This window comes from Cephus cinctus, unplaced genomic scaffold, assembly GCF_000341935.2.
Source record: "Cephus cinctus unplaced genomic scaffold, Ccin1 Ccin1_scaffold3046, whole genome shotgun sequence".
Classification (NCBI taxonomy): Eukaryota; Metazoa; Arthropoda; class Insecta; order Hymenoptera; family Cephidae; genus Cephus; species Cephus cinctus.
The window spans coordinates 56,680-67,285 of NW_014334447.1; the positions used below are offsets into that span (position 1 = coordinate 56,680).

General features: G+C 44.8%; 1 protein-coding gene across 5 annotated transcripts; it reads right to left on the bottom strand.

Moving 5' to 3' along the window:
• Positions 1-433: 433 nt before the first annotated feature.
• Positions 434-10,147, bottom strand: LOC107274382 (calmodulin-binding transcription activator 2; the record flags this gene model as incomplete). 5 transcript variants are annotated; one of them, XM_015753467.2, is given in 10 exon segments in its annotated part: positions 4,870-5,115; positions 5,224-5,248; positions 5,413-5,568; positions 6,013-6,491; positions 6,590-6,744; positions 7,534-7,641; positions 7,826-8,019; positions 8,102-8,349; positions 8,440-8,775; positions 8,858-10,147. In XM_015753467.2, coding segments are annotated over 10 exon segments (3,087 nt in total), but the record flags the coding sequence as incomplete, so codon positions are not given.
• Between the last annotated feature and the right edge of the window lie 459 nt (positions 10,148-10,606).

Genomic DNA, 10,606 nt, shown 5'->3' on the forward strand with positions numbered 1-10,606 from the left:
ATGGGGGGGGGGGGCGAGCTAATTAGAGCAATCGAAGATATCGCGAGAAATCGGCGAGAGTTAAGTAAAGCCGGCCCGGCCCGCCCGACAGCCCCGGATCGGAAATATAGATAAAATATTTTCGTTATTTACAATATTAGTTGAACGTTAGTCAATAAATAATAATTAGTGGTATAATTATTTATTTAATATAATAATTTAATATTACGTTTGCGATAATAAAAATATTACAAGAGATGGAGCCTGTATCGTTATTCGTTACACTAGAGTAGCAGGTAGGTGTTTAATTCGCTCAGTCCCACTTACGAAACTCCTATAAAATCGTCATCGACATCGATCATTCATTTTAAATCTCATTCGATATATTCAAGCGATCCAATTTCGAAGCTCATCGATGTCAATTCGATGGATTTCGTAAGCGTTTCTGTTATCCTTTTTTTTTTTCCATAAGTTTTTCTTCTCCCTCTCGATCTCTCGTCGAAGTAGTCCAAGTGCTCACCCAACAGTCTCAGTGATACCTCGCAAGGGTCATTGACCCTTCGTGAAAACATCTCGAATATTCCTTCCACGTGACATTAGGAGACACGATAACCATTGTAAAACCACGTGCGATCATTGTTACATCGGGTTATAAATAAAAGAATAGGAACTGTCATTAAGTACTGGTAAGACTAGGATAATACGAACACGTGGATAATCGACACGATCTAGGAAATTCTTATAAACGAGAATGAAAGATGCTAATAATATTCCAGGAGCGATTAATCGATCGATCGAGTGATTCGATGGGTCGATCGTCGTAACTGTCGCGTATTCTCCATAAGCCCCTAGCTAGTCGTCTTGAACACTTGGACGTATTTTTTTTTTATTCTCATTTGTTTCACTAAAAATACAATGTATTAAATTGGAGAGTGAAAGAATTCGGAATCTCTCGAATCTAGCGTTGGATTATCATTTATCATTTTTTTTTTTTTGCCTTTTTACTTTTCCGACTCGAAGAAGTAAATAGTCACTAAAATCGCTACTCGTTCTGCGTTCTAAAATAGTTGAAAAGGCGGCATGACGTGTAATCATCCGTTTATCGCTTAATCGAGATAGTAATAAAGTTTTATAATTAATTATTTAATTAATTAAAGTGGCAGCAGTTAGGCCATGCGGCACCTATCATCTAGTCGTCTTTGACTCTTGGCTTTCTTATATAGGATTTTAAAAATTCTTTTTTTCCTTTTTTTTGTCATTCCCATTTTCTTGTGTGTGTAAAAGTGTCACGTGTATTAGTACTTTTTTTTTTTCCCCGTGTGTCCGTAAAGAGTGTGTATAAGTGCAGTATTATCTTGTGTCCGTATCTCATTTTCATAATTGCTGTCCTCGGGTCGTTAATCACGTTTAATTAGTAAATCTTTATATCTCTTGAGAATAAACTGTTTAAATGACTTTAAAGTTATGCATTCCTCTCGAAGCGCCTACCCTAGCGATTTTATTTATTTATTTTAGTATTACCTCCCTCCCACCCATAATTCAACTTCCCCCCATACCCCTTAACTGAAAAATAAAAAAAAATCTCCCTTCACTCTTTTCACTTTTCCTTCTTTCTTTTTCTTTATAACGTCGGTAGCGCGTCTCGGATTTGTCTCTCGTATTTATCCACTGATTAAATTTTAATTGATTAAAAAAATTTATAATTGCGCCTCGTACGCACTACTCGATCGCGCAATATTAAAATCTCGAGGAGTCCGATTGGTATGACTGACAATGAGAGTCGACGAACGAACGGAAGCAAGAGAAGGAAGAGTAAAGGAAAAAAAAAAAAGAGAGAGAATAACACGAAGCCCAAAAAGAAGAAAAAAAAAGTTTCGTAACACTTGCTAATCGTTACGTAATTACGAAAAAGGACGTAAACGCGAGGATCGATTCGATCGGTGGACGAAATACTGCGGTTTATTTATTTATTAATATTTTCCGTTATTCAAATAGCGATACTGCGTTAGTTCTCATTTAAATATCTCTCTATGCTTTGTATTTAGTTTAATTCGTAATTAAATCGGTAACGAGAACTTTCGAAACGGATCTTAAAAGCACCTAATCGAAGAAAGTAGAGTTTTGCGCGTAGCGCGAACATTTTATTTATTTATTTATTTATTTTTCCTTCGATCGTTACCCAAAATCGATCTTACAATCGATTATCGACGGTTAGACGACCAGACGCCCGCATTCACGCAATCACGCATCCGCGCACAACACGCACACGCACTCTCGCTCGCCGATACATCCGACAGTCATTATCAAATTTTCATATGTAAAATTCAAAGCCCATGATTGCCAAAAAACACGAATTACCGCGCCCGGCAAAGCCCGCACCGTCAGTTAATAAGAACCTCACGCGAACGGGTCGCGGATAAAGTCGCCGAGGTATTTATTTAATTTAATTAATTTTCCCTTTTATTTTCATTAGTCGCTAAGCCTCGTCGATAGATTCTTAAAAATCGTAATAAGCAAAAATATTAATATAATAATAGTTTGTGTATAATTAGATTCTTACTCGTCTCGTTTAAGTATCGATAGGATCGTGATTAATTAATATAACAATGATTGAAAGAGTGTGTGTTTTCTTTTGTATTATTTATTATTATTTGAATTTTTTTTTTTTTTGGGTTTATCTATTTTTTACTCCTCTCTTCCCTCGTCTGTCTGTATACCTTTTTTCTTTTTTACGTTAATAACTAATAATTATTTAAGCTTAGTGGCATGAAAATGCTCGTTGGAATTGACTCGTGTGTACAATTATATTTTCGCTTCGACGCGCGTGCCGTCGCGTAGCCGTCACGACGTCTCGTGCTCGGGCGTCTCCCTTTAGGATCCCCATAGTTCCTACGGCCCTGTCCCTCCCGCCCGGCCGCCCCTCTCTTCCCCTAGGAAGTTCGCAAATCGTTGAGGGCCAGAGGGTGGAGGGGCAGGTGGGAAAACAAATTATTGAGACTTCGCGCCTGGTAGGTTAGGAAGTTCGTCGACGTCACGATAGCAACGGAATACACGCCACGCCAGATGGATTTGTCTGCCTGTCTGTGTTTAATCGTCTTCGTACATATTTTTTGTTTTCACACTTTTTTTTTTCTTTTTCTTTGTTTATTACTTCATTTTGACATCAGCCCGGGCGTCAAAACTTCGGAAATACTTTCTTGGATCACTTTGGATTTATCACAATGTTTTATCAGCGGGAACCGCGGGGCCCCCCTCTCTCTCACTCTCTCTTTCTCATCTGGCTGTGCCGCACTCGCCGGTACGTTCGTAATCCACCTACGCACTTTTTTATGTAATTCAAAAAGATCTCCCCCGTAAGAGAAAAAACGTTAGATAAATTGATATAACAATGCAATAATTAGCCTAGAGAAAATGTTTAACAATAAGAACATTTTTTATAATAATTGCGATACTCGAGCACAGCCCGTGAATCAAGGGCCCCGTCGAAGAGCTCTCGTTATCTCTCTTTTTTTAATAATCCTTATCTTTATCCTTTTCTTTTTTTCTTTTCCTAATCGATCTGCTATCTCAACAAGAGACTCTTCTCGTACGTGCGAATTCTCTGGAAAGTCCTTTCGAATCCGTCCGAGCGGCATTTTCGATGCGAAGTAGCGACGAACCAGCGGGAAAACTTAACGGTTTGTCACGATTTCAAAATTTTATGATTTTAATCGCTCAATCACTAAACCTTCTCTACCATCATTGACTCGCTTCTCCATTCTACGGCAAGATCCAAATAGATCTCTCTTCCCACCTACGTTGTATATCGAATTGTCATATTAAATCGGAGTAGTATGTAGAATTAGTACGCGTCATTTTTTTCTTTTTCTACTACTTTTAGGAATGCCATATTTTGTGATAATTAATTACGGCAAGGAAATGCCCACCTCCCCTTTGCAAAACCTTCCTAGTAAGTCACCTCCAGCACCCTAAGCGCTTTCGGGACATTGGTGTTACGCGCGGTTTAAACTAACACGACATAGAAATAATAAAAAAGAAAGCAATGTCTCTCGCGTACGCTCGATAGCACCATAATAGTTGTAGTAGTTAATAACAGTATGATTACTGATAAAAGCATGATCTCCAATCCTCGTTATCGTCCGCTACTCGATAACAAGACTCGAGCAAGATAATTTTCAAAAAAGAATCTCTCTCTCTCTCCCTGACCGCTCAACACATGTCTTTTCCTTTATTTGTCCTATCCCTCGTATCCTAAAATCTGGATTCCACTCGGAGTCACGTCAGAATCTCTACACTTGATTTAATAGAATAGAATTATTCGTCTGAACTATGCGACTATAGTTGTATAGTACAGCCAAGTGTATGGAACCATATCTCTATCACGTGCCGAAAACCATTCGGTAAGCCTAACAAGCGAGGAGTCCTCCATTAAGTCGGTCCATCCGAGGAAACTGCAGACGCAGCCAAAGCTCAGCGTCAAATCATTCAGATAACCCCACGTGGACAAGATGAGAAAAAACGCAGCAGGAATGATCGAGCCATTTCTGATGTGGTTGACAGTAGGCAAATCGGTACTGCGACTAGAAGATCTCAATCCGAGATGAACAGATGACCCGTAACCCAAGTCCTTTGATTCTGTGACTAATAGAAGTAACGGCAACAACAGCAACAAAGGGATCGAAGTAAGGAGAACAACAATGAACTCTCAACTGACAATCATAAGAAAGAAAAGGATCTTCCGTCCAGAGTAAAGTCTGCGCAAGTTACTGAGTTCCTTAATCATTGTAAAAATACAGAATGGATAAACGTCCCAGCGAGGAAACTCCCGAGTTCGCAAGTTCAAAGTGTTTCCTTTATCCGTTGCCTGTTTACGTTGTTCCGCCTTTTAATTTCAAATGAACAAGGGACGTCGTCCTAAGCGTGTCGACACTCTCTCTGAAGAGGAGTACCGAGAGCACGGCCGGCGGATTGGCAATCAGCTACTAGGTGATGTCGGGACTGGCGGCTACTGGGTTGGCGGCTACTAGGTTGGCCCCTGGGCTAGATGAGGGCGAGTTTTGGAGGGCAGCAGCCCCCCGTGAAATGCCCACTGGCTGCCTCCCGTTCCCGCTTGCGACGGCCCTGGCGTTCTGCAGTCTGTCGAAGACAACAAGTGATTAATTGTGTGCCAATTGGACGGTAGACTCCTATTTTTCGTAACAGCTACGATCTTTAAATTGGCAGCTTCAATATCGGTATACTTACCGGTCGTGAATCGTCCCATGACAGGCTGCATGGATACACAAGAAGGGATACTTTAGAATGGACACGTAACTGGCAGGTGATGACAATAGGATAGCGATAGAACGATAAGGAACATCAAGAGGATAAGTATTTGCTCTGGCTTCGATTGATTCACTCTGTCTCTTTTTTCTCATTTGGTCGACTACTCACTTGATCTTAGACTGACGCATAAACTGCTGAATCTTTCGGGCAGCCTGGTGGGCAGCTTGCTGATGTGCTGCTTGTTGTCTGGAGTTTGAGGAACCTGGTCTCGCTCTGTAGCTGCGATAATTGCTCTGTATCACCAGCGCTGCCCTAGTGGCTTGTCTGTAATGCAGAGAATCAATCATCCTGGCAGAAGAAAAGGAACTGGAAGAATGTACGTGACGTACGATCCGTCATAAAGAAACTTGACTTGTACTTCTATTAATTAAATGCAGTCTTAATTTGCCATTCGACCCGACCCGCCAGCCCTATAACCAGGAACTGCTAAAGTTCCCGAATTATTTACGAGGGCAATTAAAAGTTCCTGGCTAGACCAGGTAACTTTAACTTCCCCACTCAAGAACTGGCTACCGAATCGTTAAATTCGCCCCAAGCAGCCCAGGGACCTGTCTTCGCTATTAATGACTATTTATTAAGAAGCCTCGTTTTCGTGACTATACCATGCGAAGGCGAACCTTTCCCAAGGACTCTTGATGGAACAAAGAAAAGAATCGTGACAAAGAATAATAAGCGAGCAAATAAGAAATCACTAAAACGAAACGCTACCTGTAGTATGCGTACTGCTTGTACCGGCGATAATATTGTTGGATGAGTACAGCAGCGTGTCTCTCAGCTTCTTCCTGTCTCTGACGACCCTTGTAACTCCTGTAGGCCTTCTGTATCATCCTTGCGGCCTGATAGAGCTCGCGCTGTTCGCGATCCGACAGAGTGAGTCTGCTGAGGTCGGCCTCTCCCCCGTCACTTCCGGTACCGCCATTTCCGTTACCACAGACTCCATTACCGATGGTGCGATCGCTGCTATTGTATCCATACTGCCCATTGTGCCCGTCCCCGCCGTCCAGCTGAAGTTGCAGCTGCAGAAACTCACAGAAGTCTGCAGTTGTCGGCGGTGGCGACGGCGAGTCAGGTGTCAAGCAACTGCTAGAAGGACTCGAGGGACTTGCGTCGGCGTCTACGTCAGAAACGGAAGCAGCACCTCCGCTGCAGTCGCGATACGAGTCGAACAATTCTCCAGAATCTAATGGCTGCGAACACAGAGAGACAACGATAGCTATGCCTCTTGTCGAAGCTCAGGAGCGGAGGGAAGTGGTCCCTTAAAGGACAATTTGACAAAAGGTCTCACCATCTGCTCCATCAAAGCGTCCTCCAGGGGCGGCAAGGGTGGCGGTGGTGGAGGCGATGATGGCGAAGGTGGATCACTCTCGGCTCTCTTGATCCTCTCCGGAAGCGCTGCTATAATTTGGTCGGCCAGAGTGAGGACCCTCGCGTCTTCTTCCCCTAAAAAAATTAATCAGCACCCTAGGCATACTCAAAAAGGGCTGGCACGAGAGGCCGCCGAAGAAGTACCACACACCGAGAACACAACACCTAGGTTAAAGCCATCGAGGGTGAATGGTTAGTTGGCGAATGTTTCAACAGGAACAACAGTTATCCCTGAATGGTAGGGACTCGCTTCGTGGAGCTCGTCTACGAGAAGTCAATTTATACTCTCACTAGGGAGCCCACGAAAACGAGAGAAACGTATAGATTTCTTGATTGTGCGAAAAAGTCGGAACCTCGAGACAAACGCGACCGGCTAGCGAGCTTAGGGAGGATTCAATTTAATACGTGGGATCCAATAGCGGTTACCAAGGCCAAGCAACACCCAACACTGCTGAAGCTGCAAGATTCACCTAATGTCAGAGCGAGAGTCATCTAAGACCGCGTTTATAATAGAGAGAGACTAACGGCTCTATTAAAAAAAAATATATATACATGAAAAATGATTAAAGAAGCTAGAAAGACAATTCAGAGTATCGTAAAGTATTGAGAGTATATCGATCGAAACAAAACGTGTAACGTGTTCCTACGAATTCGCAGCCCACGCAGATGTGATCTTCTAGGTCAGCAATCTAGAATCTTCTTAGTAGACCAACTGGCTTGTATACGTAAATTTTACGTTGTTATATATAGTATATGAATGTATACGGATGTTAGTGTTTGCGGATTTACAGATAGACAGACGACAAAACATACAGACAGACAGACAGCCAGACAGAGAGAAGGGGATACGAGGATTGTACGGACCTACAGTCTCTTGAGAGCTCGGGGCACTTTCCATCCCCTGTTGACCGAGTGTTAACGACGACTCGTCCTCTTGCAACAACTCCATGTTATCCAGGAACGGCGAGCCACCTGAATATTTTCGATGAGAACACCCCTTAATAGCTAAGTTCCTCTCTACCTCGCGACACTTAGCTTAGTCAGTACGTACTATTGTGGACTGTAGCTTATTTACGTGGGACAATAAGGAAACCTTGTCTGTACGTTATAGGGGTGCAAGGGTTTAAGGGCATAAAGGTATAAAGGCGTGACTAACATAAGGCGATATTGAGACCGCTGTCTTGCGACAGCCTCCTGGGGCTTGCTGGTCGCACGAACAGCTTCTCGTCCCGACGTCTGGCCTCCAGTTGATTCAGCTCCTCGGCGATGCTCGCGTGTCCGTTCTCGGCTGCTAACTCGGTGGCGCTTCTATTCCTACAGTCTCGTACTCTGAGGGCCATGGCGTTCCACCTGTTTTTAAGAAATTAAGAAGATTCTTCTTTGCAATTCCACGTATGTTCCTGGGACTGACGTCACGTCGACGTTCACCCACCTGTAGAGAATTTTGGCCATGTCGGCGTGTCCTGCAGCGCAAGCCCACGCAAGAGGAGTCAGCCCTGCGGCATCTTGTCTGAGAGCGTCGACTTCCGCGTCGAGGACACTGCTAGGATTCTCGGCCCGCCAATGGAGAAGAGCGCAAGCTAGTCGCGAGTATCCTAGACCAGCAGCCAGATGCAGGAGCGTCGGTCCACCCGACTGTAGAGGCTCCGCACCAGCACGCCAGGGCCTCACCACGGCGTCCTGTCGAGTAATCGTGCTTGTTTCACGTTCACTTTCGCTGGGAAATAGGACGCTGTTAGGCAAAGATACGTGAGTCGAATCGTCGGATACCTGGCAGTAGGCTACGAGACGTTCCTCCAGATGGGCTGCTAGAGATGGTGGTCCAGGTCCCTGAAGACGCGCCTCTACATCCGCCAAACGGTCCAGCAGAGCTTTTTCTGGACTGGGCTCTGCCGTTGGGGCACGACGGTATTCGAACGCTACGCTGTCCGACACCACGAAGCCGTCGCAGGCTACTTGAAGCGATGCTATTCCCGGAGCGTGCGCTGGACACCTGCAGCGCAACACTCCTGGTTGCACCAGACACGCTTCCACTGGCTCCACGTCGAAGAGCACGGAATATGATTGAGACCCGGTGCCACCTGTCCATGATCCGGCTACTAGGACCTTAAAATAATAAACGTGACGCTCGTGTTACAAATCCATAACTGATATTGATAATAAAAAGAATTCTTTTCTTAAAATTTACCTTAACGCCACCTTCGGTATAACTCCATTCCGGGCTGTATTCAGCAATATGGACGGTAGTTCCAGGATGGCAGGCTGGACCATTCTCAGGACCACCCCGATCATCCGCTTTAGCCTGCTCGGCTTCAAAATCATGAAACTCATGCAGGTCGCCAAAGACGTCAAAGGCGTCGAGATTTACGAGCACGTCGTCGGAAGAATCAATAAAATCCAAGGGATTTATGATGTTGTTATCAGCCGGTGATGGCGACGGAGACGGAGGTACCATGTTAGCCGACAATGTCCTCTGTATGTCTTCCTGACTAAGATCGAGCGTCTCGGCAAAGTCTGCGACGCCCTGGCCACTCGCAGGCGTCGTTAGCGTCTGTACAGCTGATCTTTCAATGCTATCCTTCGAGTCAATCTCTTGCTTAGTCTGCTGCTCCCGATCGACGCTAGTTTGCTGAACGATCTGCTGTTCGGTGACCTGCTGCATTTCCACCTGTTGGCTCTGCTGTTGCTGCTGCTGCTGCTGCTGTTGCTGCTGGTGATGATATGGCTGACTATTAAGAATAAGTAAACCACCTCCGCCCTGAATTTGTTGCAAACTTAATACTAAGGGAGCAGGTTGCTGACTCTGGCTAGAGTGGGAATGACGAGAGTATACACGTGGAGCCGCCGAAGTCGTGGTAGATGATTGTTGACCCCCGGTCGTCGATGAGACCTGATTGTCGGGTGTGAGCCTCCTAGGGGCCAGTTGCGCAGTGCTGGTAGATGAGCTCGAGGATGCTCGCTGCCTATCCAGGAGCTGAGTGACGATCATATCCACAGAATGGGTCGACTGTTGATTAACGTGTGGATTGTTAGGATCATCGTCACCGCCAAGGAACATCGGCCTTAACTGCGAGGCCAGCTCGTCCCTCGTCCATTCCTTTTTATCCGGCGGCAACGCCAGACACGGCGGCAGAGCTGCGAGCTTGGCGTCGCCGTCCGGGTAAGGAACGTTTAGATAATGAACGAGGACCACATCTGGATTTTGAAGGAGCCAGTAGCACCTTCGATGGAACGTAGGGAGAATGGCCGAGTGCACGTAGCATCCGTAGATGCACTCCACACCCTGGACCTTGAGCTTCATGTGATCCTCTCTTGTCGTCTTCCCGTCCTTTCTTTTCTTCCAGCAGTAGCCATCCCTCCGGTAACGTACTTTCTTCCTGGAGTACAGCAGCATGGAGCCACTTCTTGGTCGCACCTTCACCTCGCAACTCTGCCATTCTGCGTGCCTCTGGAAACTTATCAGGATGGCCGCAATTTCCTGAAAAAGATTTCATTGCCCGTCTTAACTGCCATATCTTCATGATTTTATTAAACGAGCTATAATATCTTTCTCGTGGGCGAAAGAAGTGCCAGTAGAATAAAGTCCCCAAAAATTGGAGTAATAAAAGAACGCAGGTACAGCCGCGAAATTGGTAACAGTGTATCTTGATATTTTCATAGAGAATATAAATTACTTTTGTGTTTGTATGTTGTACTATGACGCGCCACGTCACAGGAAGGACTCGAGTTTGGTTCTCTGGTATTGATTCGAGTGTAGAAGCAAGTGCCAAGCCTGCTTCGCATTTCATTCACGTGGGGCCACCGGTGCCATGGTAAGTCATGGCTTAAAAATCATAATAAACCTAACCTAACCATTGGAGTCGCATAAAAGTGACGGTGACGACGAAAATATTCGTTAAATTAATAATAATATTCAGGTGTGTATAGATTAATTTTT